The 16954-nt window shown below is 44.4% G+C and overlaps 1 protein-coding gene across 2 annotated transcripts in view; it reads right to left on the reverse strand.

The window, feature by feature from the left end:
• Positions 1–16954, reverse strand: part of SHISA9 (shisa family member 9) — a 419426-nt gene that overhangs the window by 121670 nt on the left and 280802 nt on the right. The window contains exon 4 of one of the 2 annotated variants that reach the window (XM_040459007.1): positions 15074–15463. The exons of the other annotated variant lie outside the window; for it this stretch is intronic. Coding sequence (XP_040314941.1) covers positions 15156–15463 — 308 coding nt within the window. The 3' untranslated portion in view covers positions 15074–15155. Of the gene's footprint in view, positions 1–15073; positions 15464–16954 lie in introns of those variants that run through there. 2 annotated transcript variants of the gene reach the window in all.

Below are 16954 nucleotides of genomic sequence, written 5' to 3' on the forward strand. Positions count from 1 at the left end.
CAGGAAGGCAGCAGTGAAAGGCATGGCTGCACCTAGGGGAAGTGATTTAGAAGGAATAGAGAGACAGTTCATGTCCTCTTCTGTAACTTAAGGCTGAATGAGGAGGGACTGGTTTTACATCTCTCAGTTGGGTGATCTTAGTGAATGGAGTACATTCCATGGACGAGGTGACCACCATGCTTCATGGTGGGTGGCCCATTACATGGCAGAAACAGCTGGCATTCCTTCCTTCCTTCCTTCCTTCCTTCCTTCCTTCCTTCCTTCCTTCCTCCCTCCCTCCCTCCCTCCCTCCCTCCCTTCCTTCAACAAAAAAGTATTGAGAACCTGCTACCTGGGCCAAAATAGGGAAGCTCCACTGGTCTTAATGGCTCAAATTAAAATGATTAATCAGATAAGAGTTTCTACCTTTAAGGATCTTCCAGGCAGGCAGGCAATGCAGCAGGTCAACAGTGTGATACAATCTGATAAGACCCCTCTTACAGACAGAGCAGTGAGTGCCATAGGGACTGGTGTGTTTGAGGAAAGAGGGAGCTGAGAAATGAAGCTGAAATTCATCAGAGGGCTGCAGATGCCAAGATCAGGAATTGGGGCTTTTAAGTTTCCACTGAATGAAAACCACTACATTCAGGCTGTGATCACCTCTGGAGGTGTTCAGGCTGCTTCTCATCAATTTGCGGCTGTTATCAACCCCATTCTTTTCAAGCACTGAGCATATCAGGACCAGTTTTGCTCACTGGATGATTGACAGCCTGTTGTTTTGCCAGACTGTTTGAGGGCATTCAAGGGTGGTGGGATGTTGGTTTCCACTCAGGCTGAACCTCAAAGGGAACTCCTGGCTCTTATCTCCAGTTTCTGAGCCTCTGTAGAGGGAACCCACCTGGGCTGGCTGATTTAATTAATGTCTGTATTATCTCTCTGCCACGTTTGAAGCTGTTGTCATGCTGTTGATGCTTGAGTTTCACAGTAACACACCTGTAGGCTACCCCTGCCAGCAAACTCCCATTTACTATCATCCTCAGCCACAGAATTTATAGTTGAGGCAAGAGATGTTTTGATTCCTGAGCATGTCCATATCCAGAGAAAGTCAGCCACATCTCAGTTTTGAATCTCACGAACCCCCATTTCACGGATTCTTCCTCAAAGTCCTCTTGGGCTCATGAAAGCCTGGTCACCCACTCATATCCATTCCAGGCCAGGTGGCACTGTTGACCCACCAGCTTTTTCCTGTATGAATTTATAAAATATTGAATACAGTGGACTTGGATTATTTTTTTTTTTAAGGGTATAGTGAATGTCATCACACTGTGAGGATAATGGATGCTCAAAATTTCATTCTTGGTCCATTTTGGAGTAAATTCTCAAGCTCCATGAGCTTGGAAAGAGCTGGTGACAGTCCCGGGCTCTGGAATTAGGAAGAACTTCCTTATGAAAAGGACTCTGACACTGACCAGCTGTGCAGACTTTGTGATCTCACTTAATGTCAGTGTTCAGCAGAAAATGGGAATGATGCTGTCATCGTCATCACCAAAGTCATGAGCACCATCATCACCATCACTATTGCCATGACGATGATAATCATCATCTATGATCCCAGCTATAACCTAAACAGATGCAGGTTGGGTTAGATTCCTCTCCTATGGACTCTGAAAGCACCTTAAACATCCCTACCATAGAACATAATCATATTTTACTACTAGACTCCTTAAGGACACAGGCAATATAGTTTTGTTTGACATTCTACCCCCAGTTCCTAGGAATGTTCTGGGCACCCAGGAACTATTCAATAAATTGTTGAATGAAAGAAAAAGTAGAAGGTAAGAGAACCAATTTTTGCCGAGCACCTATTACGTGCCATATGCTTTACAAATTTGTTTCTAATCCTCCAAGTAACCTTGAAATGGTTCCACTTCCATTCCCATGTCTTGGCTGTAGTAAAAAAGACCCTGGAAAGTTAAGTGACTTGGCCAAGGACACCCTTAATAAGTAGCAGTGACAATACTCAAAGACAGGTCTGCCCAATAATCTTCTTCTACGAAGACGATTACCTAATGAACCAGAAAATTTATTTATTCAGAATCTTCCTCTCTCTGACTATGTTAGGTAATCAAAGTTTTACTGTCTCCAAATGGGGTTGTAGAGGAGGGGCAGTAAGGTTGGAGACGTGGATGGCAGATGGCTGAATAGTGTCAGCAACACTAAATTACATGGCCTCAGGGCTGCTAAGATTTTCTAGTCAAATTTCAGCTCCTTGGAATCAAGAAAATGCACAATTGTTTTTCCCCACTTGCAAAACCACCCATCCACACAGGGAGTGCTGAGAAGTCTGGTCATGATGTTTTTATTTGCAGAGAGCTGCTTTCAAATTCTCAGAGTTCCTTGCAAAGAAAATGGCAAACATGGGTTTAAGTCACCAATAAAATTAAGTGTTTAAACTGGGTTTTCCTCCAAAAAGCACAAAATGGGCAGCTTTCCAATTTTATCAGCTTCTAAGCACAGAAGGGAGTCTAAAACATTAAGGGAAGAGAGAACATTCCACCTCTAAAGGTCAGCTTAAGGGCTTTTATATAAATGCTGGATACCAGGTGGACATTCATAAAGAGGTGACAACATTTGCAAAGACATTTGAATTGTTCCTCAGAACCACAATATTTAAATTGGTGGGATGACCCTTGAAGGAAATGCTATCTGCCAGCATCCCTCTGCTTTGCAAAAAGGAGTCATCAAAATATGATGATATTGTACAGATAAAACATCACATGGATCAAATCGAGAGACTTGAATGCGGGGGTTTATCATTAGTGGTGATGTGTGATTGCTGAGTGTGTATCATATACAAGATACTGTCCCAGTCAACACCCTTTGAATGTTATCTATTCAACACCTTATGGCTTTGTTATTATTAGTGCAATCTTAGGGAAGAGGAAAGAGAGTCCCAGAAGTAACTTGCCACATAATTAAGAAGCCAGATGCAACTGAGACTAGCTTAATTACATTTAATTAACCTACATAGTATCTTGTCCAGGGAAGGTTTCCATACTGATGGCCAAATACTTCAGCCAAGAGGAAATGTGATGTCCCAGGGAAACAGAGAAGGCACAGAATTCTAACCCTGTCTCTACTTCTATAAAACTTCCTAAATGGACAGAGACTCTCTGGCAGATCATTTGTACCCTGGCTTCATTTCCAGAGATGGAGTTTTTAATACTGTGTTCAAGTGAGCCAGAGGTCAACATATACAAGCATTGGGAATCCACCAGTTCGCCACAATTACAGCAAATGTGTTATGTGTACGTGTATTTTTCGCATAAAGGTCACATCAGATGCTCAAAGGAGTCTGAGACACCCCCGCCCTAACACAACCAAAGGAAGGTTTTCAGTCCTCAGATCTTTTAAGCTACAATTTATCTCTTGTGCTCAATAAGCCTTGGCCTCTCAATGCTCAGAAAGGCACCAAGGTATAGTAAAAATAGCATTCTTTCACTTACTAATCTCTTCACTTAGTCATTCATTCAAGTATTTATCAATTGCCTTACTTTACATGCTATTCTAGGCATGGGAATTCAGAGACAAATTATTCCTGTGAGCTCCCAGTCTAATAGGGAGAAAGACACCTAAGGAGGTAATTATAGAACAATATGTAATAATCTCAATAACGGATATTTATAGGTCATAAAGAGGAACATCTAATCGAGGCTGAGAGGGTTGGGAAGATTCTGATATGAGTCTTCAAGAATAAGTAGAGTTAACAAGATGTCGAAAGAAAGTCATTCCAGGCAGAGGGAAAAAACCAAGCCAGGTGGCAGGAAACAGCATGGTAGACATATGGGGGAACTTCCAACAGCCTAATTTTCCTAGGACACAAAAAGGCACAGAAAGGTAAAAGATGAGTCTAGGGAGGTTGCAGGATAGGTTATGGAGGGTATTAGGTAATCTATGAGAAAATTCTGTTACACTAACCCAGGCCTGATGTGATGAAAACTTATACAATGATAGTGGTCATCTCCTTCCCCTGTAGACTGAATTCTTGCCTGAATTCTGATTTTTCTGTCACTTGTTCCAGACCTACTACACGATATCAACATATAGCAGGTGCTCAGTAGTTTATGTTGAATGAATAAATTAAGAGTAAGGACAATAAGTTGCATTTCATGTTTCAGAAATATTTTGAGTATTAACATGGCTGGAACTGGAAAGAGAGTGAACATGGAAAGTGAGAAAAGGGGAGATTGAGGCAGCTTCTCACAACACAAGCTTTGGAGCCAGCCAGATCTGGGTCCTAACTTCCATCTTCTGAGCTTGAATGGTCCTTGACTGAAACAAGTAGGAATGGAAGATGGTGGTGATGGTTTAACATGGACTGAGCTCCAGACAGAATTAATCCTTTATGAAAAAGAGGGAGAGAGTGAAACAGAGAGACAGAGAGGAGAGAGACAAGGAATCCCAAAGATGGAGAGCAAGAGAGGAGAAACAGAAAGGGTCAAAATGAGAGAATGTGTTTTGGGGGCACGCAGGCTTTAGGGGCTGAGCAGTGGTGACAGCATGGTGCCAGTGACACTTTCTACCTGGTAAAGTCAGGTATGAGGAGGTGTGTGGTGCTATTAAGTAGGTGCTCAAAAGGATCAGCAGAGAGGAGAGGAGAAAGGAACAGACACAGCGTGTCTCTTGCTATGCAGATGACCTTGGCTCACACTTGACTGTCCATTACCTGGTATTAATCTGCTGATCCATTACAAGACCACATTGCCTCTAGGCACACCTGTTTAACAAAACGACTAGCGCTTAACAAGCCTGAGAGGGACCCGCTCCTTCCTTTGCAAAAGTCCAGTTCTCTCATTTTACCCCAAGGTGTCCACTGAAGGTTCACTGGGAAGCCCCAGAGACAGCAGAAGTTTGATGTCACATCAGGAGAATTTGCCCTGAGACTCTGTTCGGTTCTGGGCGAGGTGATGAGCCAGGCTACGAGGCCCTTTTCCGGAAAGAACATCGTGGTAATTGCTGACAGCCTTCCCTACGATGGATGGAAGAGTTCAGAAATAACAAGAATAATGAATAAGCAATCAGTCTATTCTGGGGTCTGTTACTGCCCTTCTAATTGGGTGTTTCAGAGTCTCCTGGGATTCCCTAAACTACAGCACTATTCCCAGAGAGACTAAGATACTGAGGCTGGAGACCAAATAACTCATAACAAACATGATGATGGGAACTGATGGCCATTCTGGAAGCTGTGATAAGTTATTTTTTGTCTTATCTTCTCCCTCCCCATGATCCCCTGGGCAGGCAGGACATGAGAAGTCTTTGAGCAGAGAGCACACCTGCGTTTGGATCCCAGCTCTGCCAGCTCCTAGACGCATGCGTTGAGACCCATCACTTCACCAGCCGCACCCCACTTTTCTCATCTACACTTAGGGTGAATAGCTCCTGCCTCGTAGGACTTTTTATGAGGACTAGGACTAATATATGCAAATTGCCTGGCACATAGTAAACTTTCAATAAATGACAGCTATTCGTGTTATTATGATAGAGGGTATCTTTGGCGAGGATGCAAACGACTGGCAGTCTGACAAACCAGAAGCCAGAGCTACATTTCGGAAACTACCGGTGAAACGTGCAGTAGTCCTAGTTAGAATTCTCATTAAGTTCTGATAATAAGAAATGTGTGAGAAGACACTTTTCAATCTCCCAAGAGAAAACAGGAAGTGGGAGGATTTAAAAAAAAAAAAAGGCAAAGAAAAGTAACTTTTGGTGACATCTCATTTTTGTCTTCTTAATCTGAGTGTTAAGAGAAATGACGTGAAATGTTCCTTCTGTGCTCACCTTTTGACCTAATGGGGTTGTCCCATCACACTCTTAGCTAAGGAGGACTAGCACCCCAGAGGACAGATTCCGGCCCCCCCCCCCCCACCAGCTCAAGAACTGGGTGGACCCTCCAAATACCTGAGGAAATTATAGGGTGGAGCAAGGTGTGAGCAGGTGGGTTTGGAAAGGAGTTTCGAGATTAAGGTTGTAACTGGCAGAACTGTTCTAGAGGATCCCTGTGTATGAGGTTTGCCAAGTGACCCCGGTACAATGTAGAAGCTTTAAGGGAGTTGTTTGGGGAAGTGGTCCTAAGGCACAGGAGGAAAGTCTGGGAAGGGTGAAACAGGAAAGGAGGAAAAGCCGATATCAGAGGGCTCTATGGAGCTGATTACCACTGTGAGGAAGGGAGCTCCAGCCCACCAGGACCTGTGAGGAATTGATGGAATGCCCTCAGAATTGTCTTCCCAAGAGAGGGAAATGGGGACTATGCACCACTAATCCCCAACCCCCATTGGGCAACATTTGGCCCATGGGGTGGTAAGCCCCTCATACTTCCAGCTTTGCACATGCTTCCAAATGGCGGCACAGGGTCCTGACGTAGAGGCAGGAAGGCACTAAGGCATATGGCAGAGCTCTGGAGCACACATAGGCCAGGTGCCACCTGGGTAGACCACAGCAACAGCTAGAGTAAAAACCACTGGTCAAGAGGAGGTGATACTGGGGGTGGGGTGAGGGGCTGAAGTGTTCACTGGAATATTCTCTGTCTGCAGTCTCTTTGAGTCCAGAGACAAGGGACCTGGGAGGTGGTGCAGCTTCACACACAAAGGGCATCATCTTTGATTCCGTGGAGCCTCTGAGAGTCTTCCCATCTGCCATCTCATCTGTTTCTCACAGAAATCCTGCAGAAAGACAGGGCAGGGGTAAAGAGCCCTACTGTGCAGACAAAGAAAGATGCTCAGAGACCTTCCACAACCAACTTGGAGTATTTGAGGTAGAGCCAAGCCCGAGTGCCTAGAAGTGATTCTCGGGGGTCCACCAACTACCCACATCAGAATCTCTGGTGTGTTTGTGAAAATGCTGATTTCTGGGCCCCTAGAGCTATTGGATCATGGTGTTCAAGTCCGAGTGCTGTTTCACACAAGTCACCAGAGTGCTCTCTCTATGTGCAGCAGTTGCCCTTGACTTCACAACACAAGGGTAACCGGGCTCCAGCCAAAAGAGTCTGCTTCCAGGGCCTTGCGTCTAAGTCTTTCCCAAGCCCAAAGCTAATCATCTCCCAGAATCCTGAATTAAAAACAAAGGCTGGTTACTATTATTAGGAACCCCTAGTCAGTGTCATTCCAAGACTGAGAAGCATCAAGGGGAGAAATCAAGAGATTTTTGAATGCAGAGGTCCTGGCCAAGAGGACCAGAACAGTCCTCAAAGGTCACAGTCTCTATCCCTATCCTACGGATGAGGAAAACAATGTCCAATATCATGTAGCTTGTTCCTGGTACGAATTTCCTGGGGCCCATCCCAGTGCACTTGGGAATCCACCTATATGCAAAATAGCAAGGAAATCACCTCTGCTTTCCAGACCTTCCTGCACCACCACCCACCCCTTGCCCCCAAACAATTAGCCACGTATTCTAATTTGCTCTTCCCCAGGATTCAGGACTGCTACTTGCACATGTACACCCACACCCACCCCTTACTCTAGCCTCCAAGCTTTAAGTGCAGCTCTGTATGGTTTCCTGTTATCTTCAGGTCACCCACGGTCATACCAGAGGGCCTAGGATGAAGTGAATTGTCCAGAACATCAGAGACTCTGCAGCCCTTGGAAGGGCCCTTGGAAAACAGCAATGGGAGGCAGGAACTGGCAGGGCAGAAGGTGGTAGAGTGTCCAGTTGATATGAAAACTAGTCTCTGGGGAGGGTAGGAGGATGCAGGACAGAAATGTAGAGAGGAAGAGAAGGAGGGAGGACATGGGGCAGAAGGAGACAGAGGAGAAGGCACAGCATCGAAAATAAGACATAGATAGAGAGGAAGAGAGAGAGAGAGATCATGTATGAGGAAGGACACGGAGTCTGTAATTTATACGTCTGCCTCCTCCACTAGCTGCCAAGGTCTTGGATCGCAGGACCTGTGTCTGATTCATTTCTGTGTTCCAATGCTTAGCCCTGAGCCTGACATATAGCAGAAGTTCAGTATGTATTTGTCAGATAAATCAGTGAACAGAAAGACATCCTTGTAGAACAAACCTGCAAAAAAGCATATTGTTATTCCTCTTCTACGAATGAGAACATTTAAGTCAGAGAGGCTAAAGCAGTTGCCCAAAGTGCCACAGGCAATAAAAAGGTTAGCTAAGATGTCATGGTAAGCCAGGGTGACCCCAAAGCCTCCCATTAGTCCTATTTGGATAGGTAAATTCTCCCAAACTTTCTATGCTTATGAACCAAGGAAAACTTATCCTACTTCTTGGGGCTAGTTGGGCCAGGACTAATGTCCCCCAGAAGTCAGAGAAGGGAGGTATGACCAAGAGTTGGTGCTTCACCCAGATGCCCTCATATCCCTCTTCCTACTTCCAGGCACCAATCTTTCAGACTCTGTGTGTCTTTGATTCTAACTACCAGCACTTGAGATTCTGGAGCTCTTCCCTTGGGCTACTGACACTGTGTTCCCCTCTCACGCAGCAAGCCAGTGTTCCTGGGGGTTCCCATCCCTTTTGATAAAGCCCAGCTTCCTTCCTTGGATTAGCTGCAAATTCTGAGGAACACTATACACCGATGATCCTTCACGGGACATCGCCTGAGACTGTACCCTCGTGTGGCTTCTTTCCCTTCTGTCAGACTCCCACCTTTCCCTTACCCGTCCCTCCTTGGATCCCTTTCTTCCTTGCACATGAATCCCTGTCTTGGGATCTGTTTCTGGGGATCCCAATATAAACAAAAGAGAAACACCAAGCTATGCCATTAGCCTGGGAATCCATGGGCTTCCTATTAATAACAGCTCCCCTTTATTGAGCATCCACCATGATTCAATGTTTCACACACTTTACCTCAAATGCTCCAACAACATGACAAGTTAGGTATGATTGTGTCCATCCTGGCGATGAGAAAACCTAGGCTCTGAGACAACTCAGTAATCTCCCCAAGGTCACCTAGCTAGAAGTGCTAGGGAGGGGATTTGAACCCCAGACTAGCTGTCATCGAGGCTTTCCCCTACCCATGCTCTCTTTATAGTACTTGCTTATCCATTGTTCACCTTACATTTTCATTTGTTTTTTCACAGGGAGGGAGGGAGGGATAGTGGCACAGAGATCCTTGTATCCTCAAGGTCCTGTACAACACCTGGCACATAGTAGGTACTCTGTATTTGTTGAGTGATTAAATGAGGTGCTTGAGAGGAACAAAACACTTAGAAGTGTCTCTAAATTTTCTCCAAAATTCCATTGACTCTGCTTGAGAAAGTACTAAATACCCCCCCGAGGCAGATTCCCATAGCAAATAAGGAGACCAACAATAAAAGCTTTAAGACCTACATGGTATTAACATTTGGGACCTGAACCTGGGGGCTCGACTGACAGCTTGTAGAAACCCTATACATTCAGCTCAACTGCCTCCGATAAGTGGGCAGCAAAACGCAAAACCAAAATTAGAGTATCAAAACCAGCTTCCAATTACCAGAAAATAAGGCACCTGCATGTTATAAATTGCCTCTTTAGGATTTCCTTATTTTGTAGCTTTTAAGATGAAGACAATGAAGTGTTCTATTTGGATGTTGAGATTCTTAAAAATGAGGTGCCCTTTTATAATGTTTTAAAAGGAGGCATTATAAGATTTGAATCTAAGTGAACCCTCTGAACTTGCAAAAAGGAAAAATTCAAGATGATGTGAAAAAATTATTTCCAGCAACCATGACATTTCTTGATGTGAAGTGCTTTCTTTGAACTGTACAACACAGCACGAGTTAGGATTTGGAATCTGACAAGAAAATAAGCAAGATGCCAAGTTGACAGTGTAGACATTCTTCTCCTACAAAGATTTCACCTCCATAACTGGATCCAGATTGTGCCAGCAACTTGGAGAGGGCTGAGGGGGGTACTAGAATTGGTGGAACCAGCACTTGCTCTGTGATCGTAAGGAAGTCGCTTAACTTCACAAAACCCTTAGCTATTAAATGGCATTACTAGCCCTATTAAATAGAGTTCCTGGGAGGGTAAGACATTGGGGAATTTCTTAGCATGAGTAGGTTAGTCAAGATGGTGATGATGATGATGATAAGAGACAACATCTATTAGGTGTCTTTTATGTGCCAGACACTGTTGAAGATGTTTCATCTATTGGATTTGTTAAGGAAATTCTAACTACTCTAAAAGAAAAACCCTGAAATCTCAGGGCTTAACACAATAGTAAGATTACTTCTCACTCATGTAAAGTTCAATTAATGATAGGAACAGTGGCGGAGGAAGTCACTGCTCCACAAAATCATTCAGAGACTGGGGCTCACCAAGGCTCTGCCATCTTCAATATGTGGTTTCTAAGGCTGTGCTGGGCATTGGCATCTATTCAGCAGGTGGGGGAGGCAGTGGGAGGATTATGCCAGAGGTTTTATGGACCATGTCTGAAAGTTGACTACATCAATTCCACTCATATCGTCCCAAACCCAGTCACATGACTCCCATCCAGATGCAAAAGGAGAAGGATTGGGAAGCATAGATATTGTCTGGCCTGCCATAACTCTATGTTACATCTTTACTGGGTAATTAGCTGTTTTGCCACTCATACATTCCACATAAAGGCCTCACACAAAAAACGTGAGGTGTGGGGGCTCTTATTACTTCTATTATTGAAGATGGAGAAACTGAAGCACAGAAGGTGATGGAGCTAAGAATTGATTCCAGGTTAGTTAGTTATCTCTCTGAAAGTGATACAGATGTCATAATTGTGCTCAGATACTCAATACTCCCAGAAGACATTATAGCTTAGACTTTTGCACTGGGGGGCAAAAGCTGTCAGGCAGCCTTTAAGATGGCCCCAAATGATCCCCATCTTCTGGTCTTCACAGCCTTATGCAGTCCTTTCCCCTTGAGCAACGTGCTTCTAACCAATAGATTATCGTGATGTTGTCACCTCTATCATTAGATGACCAAGAGATTGTGACTTCTGTCTTGGTAGCAAATGTTCTCTTTTGCCATCTTTGATGAAGTAAGCTAACATATTAGAGAGTCCCCCATGGAAAGAAACTGAAGGTGGCCTAAGGCCAAGAGCCAGGGAGGAACCAACACCGTCAGTCCAACAATCCCTTAGGAACCAAATCCTACCAACAACTACATGAGGGAGCTTGCAAGCAGATCTACCCCACTTGAGCCTTCAAATGATACTACAACCCTGACTTACACTTTGACTGCAGGCTCACAAGAGATCCCTGAAGCACAGAACCCAGTTAAGCCACGCTCAGATTCCTGATCTCTTATAATAAGCAACAATAAGCAATACATAACTAACAAACCATCTAAATCCAACATTTTTTACTACCATGATCTCCTTAATGATGATTTTATCCCCTGTAGACCTCCAGATCTGAAAAATTCCTTCCATCCAGCAAACCACATTCATTGGGCAAGAATTTAGCTTCTTTCTAGCTTTAAAAATTGTATCAAAACTACAAGAGGGTCTGTAGTAAAATCAGGTCCTTGACACGCTCACGACATCCCCAACAGCCAGGGAGATGGAAGAAAAGGTCCTACACCAAGTTCAGAATTGTCTTACCCAAAGCCAAGGTGAAGAAGCTTAATGAGCTTGAGGTTTCTTCTAATCCCTTCTGTGGAGCCTAGGGTATGTGATGATCCTGAACGGAGGTTTAAAATACTGAAAGTACTATCTGGAAACTGTGCTCAGAGCTTTACATAGATTATATTATTCCATTCTCATACCAACCCTTTCATAGGTGCTATTATTATGCCCACTTGGAAGCAGACATAGGTCCTCTGACTCCAGAGATCTGACTCTTATCCAAAAGAAAGCACAACCTCCTAGAGAGGGGAAGTGACTTTCCCAGAGGCAGACAAAATTAAGGGACACCTAGTTAAAATTCCTGGTTTCCTGTCTGCTGGCCTCAGAGGGCTCCTCTGGTGCTGCTTTCTTTCCCACTCCCCAGACACTAACCCATTCTGGAGACCAAGTACTGTTTTGCAGTTTGCAGGACAGGTCTGAAGAACATGAAGGATGGAAACATCAATGGAGGCACCCTCAGGCCAGTTGAGTGCCTCCAGGTCAGTGACATTTGGTAGGAATGGATACTGACCAGTGGATACTACCTGTCCCAGAGGAATATACTTCTCCCTGCACTTAACTGAACATCCTTAGAGCAATTTTAGGACACATTATGGTTCCCAATTATTTTTAAAAAAAATTGTTAACGTTTATTCATTTTTGAGAGACAGAGCATGAGTAGGGGAGAAGCAGAGAGAGAGAGAGAGAGACAGCAAGAGAGAGACAGAGAGAGAATCTGAAGCAAGCTCAAGCTCTGAGCTGTCAGCACAGAGCCCGATGTGGGGCTTGAACTCACTGACTGCGAGATCATGACCTGAGCTGAAGTCGGACGCCCAACAGACTGAGCCAGCCAGGTGCCCTTACAGTTCCCAATTATTTACTGCAGTGGAAGCAAGTGCAGGCATGGATCGTCTGAGTACGAACTGGCTCATTGTGGTAGGGTTGGCTTTGGAATCATACGGACTGGGTTTGGATTCCCAACCCTGCCACTCGCTAGAGGTATGTTCTTGTAAGAGTCATTTCACCTCCCCGAGTCTCAGTTTTCCCATCTTGAAAATGGGAACAATGCCTCTTCCTCAGAGCACTGTTGAGAGGAGAAAATGAGGCAATGCATAGAAAGTACTTAACCTGGTGCCTGGCCCATAATAAAAACTCAGTAACTGGTAACAGAAAGATGTGTTGCTATTATTATCATTATGATTATTATCTTTCAAGGCTGAGACTGTCTGAATTTATGAGGAAGATTTATTTTAGTTTTAGGTGATGAATATATTTCTAACTGGGTTTAAAAAAAACCAGAATCTGAAAATTTCTGGGACAGCGAAGTCTTTGTAGTCAGGATCTTCTAAGCACTGGGCTTGGAGAGCTTACCTTGAATGGAAAGATATTTTTATTAACTGTCTCCAACATCCCTTTAAAAATAGTCCCCAGACAGGGCGCCTGGCTGGCTCAGTCAGGAGAGCATGTGGCTCTTGATGTCAGGGTTGTAGGTTCAAGCGCCACATTGGGTGGAGAGATTACTTAAAAAATAAAATCTTAAAAACAAAAGTCCCCAAACATGTCTGATAAAAGGTTCCCTAACCTCAGACATCTACCTTTCTCCTCAGGGAGGGGGAAGGAACTAGGAGTTTCACTGTCACTACCCCAGGGTTTGAGCTGACTCCAGGGACATTTAACATGTTTGCAACACAAATATGTATACAACACAGTATGTGATCAACAGCTTGAGGGTGAACCAGAAAGATCTGGGGTTCAGTACACTCTGTCACTGACTTGCTATTTCTCTATGCAAGTGTAACCTCTCGGAGCCTCAGTCTCTTCTTCTGGGAGTGGGGGATAATAAAAAACCATTCATAGGATTGTCATAGAATGAGCTGAAATAGAATGAGCTGAAATAACTCCTGAGTGTTTACTAGGAGCTCATTAATGTCTTTGAATCTATTACTTTATTTCTCACAACAGCCAATGAAAGAGATACTATGATTATCTCTACTTGAAGGATGAGAAAATCGAAGCATGGTGAGAAAAGCAAGGAGCTCTGAGTCTTTCTAGCCCTTGGGTGCTTCACCTAGACCCACAGACCCTCAAGGGGAGTTGTGGGTAGAATTCCGTGGGTTTGGGGACTTGGACGGTAAAAAGTAACATCTTTATTTTCACTAGGCTCTAACTGAAATGTTGTATGTCCCTCAGTTATAAACATAGGCAAAAAACCATCATGATATTAGCACGGACCTGGGACTATGTCACCTATAGAATCACAGATGCTGTCACTTCAATGTACACTTGTAACAGATAGCTCAAAGGGTTGTTTGTACTCGTCACTACATTGACACCTGTCATTAGATCTTGTCATTTAATGCAATAGTTACAAATCACATATATTACTGTATCACACATGTAGGTCCTTAAAATATTTTCATGTTGCATTTCCAGATGATGGGCTTATTTTGTAATTCCATGTATTTCATTTTGTGCATTTATTTTTTTAAAAAATTTTAATGTTTATTAATTTTGGTGGGGAGGGAGGGGCAGAGAGAGCGGGAGACACAGAATCTGAAGTAGGCTCCAGGCTCCGAGCTGTCAGCATAGAGCCTGACGCAGGGCTCGAACCCACAAACTGAGAGATCATGACCTGAGCCAAAGTCAGAGGCTTAACCCACTGAGCCAACCTGGCACCCCCATTTTATGCACTTAAAATCATTATTCTGAGAAAGGATCTGCAGGCTTCCCCAGAATGCCAAAGGAATCCATGGCATGAAAAAGAACTATTGTCATTAAGCCCATAGCTGTTAAAGCAATGGAAATCCCTAAGCATAAAGCCAAGTACCTATCAAGTGCTCATGGCATAGAAGCCTCTACAATAATAATTATCATTACACGCAGCAAAATCCTGTTCATCCAGGAGCAAACTTTTGGAAATGATAAAGGACTTAATCCCGTTGACTATATCAAATGCCATACTGAGAAGTAGGGGGAAATGACCCAATCAAGTGAGAGAGTAGGAATGGAGATTTTTCTATCCCAACCTCCTCCTTCTTGGGATGAAGAAAGAGAGTCTCGAAGAGCACTAGTTTCAGGCCCCAGGGCACATGGCAAATGAGTGTGAGAATTAATACCAGCAACCAGTTCTTCCAGAGTCAGTCCTTCGTCTTGTATGGGACACAGTCTTCCAACATTGGATATGAAGCCAAGGGGTTAGTTAGGGGCCCTCTCCTTGGAAGCACACACCTCCATTCCTTTTCCTTCTGCATCCCGGGTCCCAGAGCATGAGCCCACAGATGTTGGATGATTGGCATATGTGGTGCAACACCTTTCAGGTCCAGGGGGCTACTGCATTGTGATGACAGAACACCTGTTACAGTGAATCCTGGGTCCCCATTCAGACCCACTTCATCTTGGTTGGAGGAGCCTGGGAATCAGCTTTTTTATCAAGTTTCCCCACTGACTCACTTGCTCAGCCCAGTGACAACTACTCTATAGGAATCAAAGCATCTTATGAGTTCTGGAATTCAAAGCCCAGTTCCACTGCTTACTAGTTAAATCCCTTGGGGCAAAATTACTCAAGTCCTAAGTAGAACTTACCTCCAAAGCCAACACTGCCCACCTTATTCAGTTGTGAGGATCATATGTGGCAATGCACGCAAAGTCCTCAACACTGTTTGGCATGTGATGAGAGTTCTACAAATATACTTTATGTGGTGGTTGTTGTTTTTGAGTTGTGACCAAGCAGCTTCACTAGTGGGAGAGTCTGTCACTGTCCCCCCTCCCCGCCCTCCACAGAGGCATGATCTCTGTCCTACCACCGCATCCGTGGGGCTGTGAAGCGTGCTGTCCGTGACTCCACCTCCGAAGAGTTCCTGAGCACTGGAGAGGCAAGCACCCTCTGCCATCCAGACTTCTCTGGTATCCACAGCTATGCCCCAGAGAGAAAGAGAGAGAGAGCCCATGAGATCTACTTTGGGAGACGCCAAGTGACCCTGTGACCAATGAAGCCTGTCTGCCTCCCAAGGCAAGAACCCTAGCTCAGACTGCAGACTGTGGTCCCGTCCCCTACAGGCGACTCCTCTAGGCATCCAGAGAGAAGCTTCATGCCAGCAGACCTCAGAGCTTTGGCTCTGAGCAGCCCCCTACAGAGAGCTCCAGCCTCTTCCCTGTGTCTTCCCCCAGTGGCTGGCTGACTTCCAGTTACCAACAGGGGCATCTCTGTGCCTGGGCCTTTCTCCAGGACTCAAAAATCTCTCTGCCACCACTCAGGAGAGCCCGCGAGTGTCCAATTATTAACAGTCCCTGAAAGCAATGCTCAAATGGTGTCAGATGGGAGTTGGTGTGTATACAGCCCAGCTCCATCTGCATTTGGGTAGGATGATTCTGAGTGTGTGTTCTACACCCTCCCCACCCCACCCCCACATTTCCCTGCAGAATTAAACTCCAGTCATTCATACTGGGAGCTGGCATGAGAAAGTATCCTCTATTGGCTCTTTCCCATTTCCTGCCTCACCTGCCCACCTACTGGTGTCCCCTTCATCTCTCAAATCAACTTTTCTCAGACCCCCTTTCCAGTGGGACCATATTAAGGCAAGTTTCTACCTGAACATTTCCAACTGAAATAATGCTCTTAACACTATTCTGTTCTTTTAACAGAAGCCAGGCAGGAAGTAAAATTTAACAAATAGGGGAAGAATCCCCTATTATAAAGAGACCTAGCAATGGTGTATTTTTTGAAGGCAGGAAGTGAACCTAAGAGACACAGACTCTTACCAAAAAGGTTTCAAACAAAAAAGTCTCAGGAAAATTTGTGTAAGTTGCTACTAAGCAAAAGCATCCTTTACCTGTAACAATTACCCATGCATCCTGAGTACATATGAAAGATTTAGCTCTCTGTGGTAACACTGGTAGTCCCTGGTGGGATCCCGTTCAGATTAGGATGTGGGATCCTAAAAAGTGTTAAACACAAACGGAGATCCGAGTTGAAAATTCCCTGAGCAGGCAAAACCAGCTTAGTCACACAGGCAAAGCTTAATTTACCTTCTTTTGCAAGACAACCAAGGCTTACTTGACCTGGGTTGCTTCTTGCTGATACCTCTGAAAATCCTAAGCCAAACCTGCTGTTCCCCAAGATTGATACGAGGTAACCACTAACCAGTTCTTTCAGTTAAGAAAATTCTGTGAACCAGTCACTGTGAAAAATAAACAATCACTGTCTCCACACTACTTAGCTGCTTTCCAACAATATACCTCTCAGTCTTATTCCACATTTTGGTTTGAGTGCTCCCCGTCTGCAAAGTTTTTGGTGTGTGCACAAGAAACTCTTAGTAAAATTACCACTTTGGTGATGCACTAGTCTTAACCTTTGTTGTTTGTTTGTTTTCCTGAACTTTGGACAAAACATACAGGGCAACCCCAA

Source organism: Herpailurus yagouaroundi, unplaced genomic scaffold, assembly GCF_014898765.1.
Source record: "Herpailurus yagouaroundi ecotype Mexico unplaced genomic scaffold, PumYag 222, whole genome shotgun sequence".
NCBI classification, from domain to species: domain Eukaryota; kingdom Metazoa; phylum Chordata; class Mammalia; order Carnivora; family Felidae; genus Herpailurus; species Herpailurus yagouaroundi.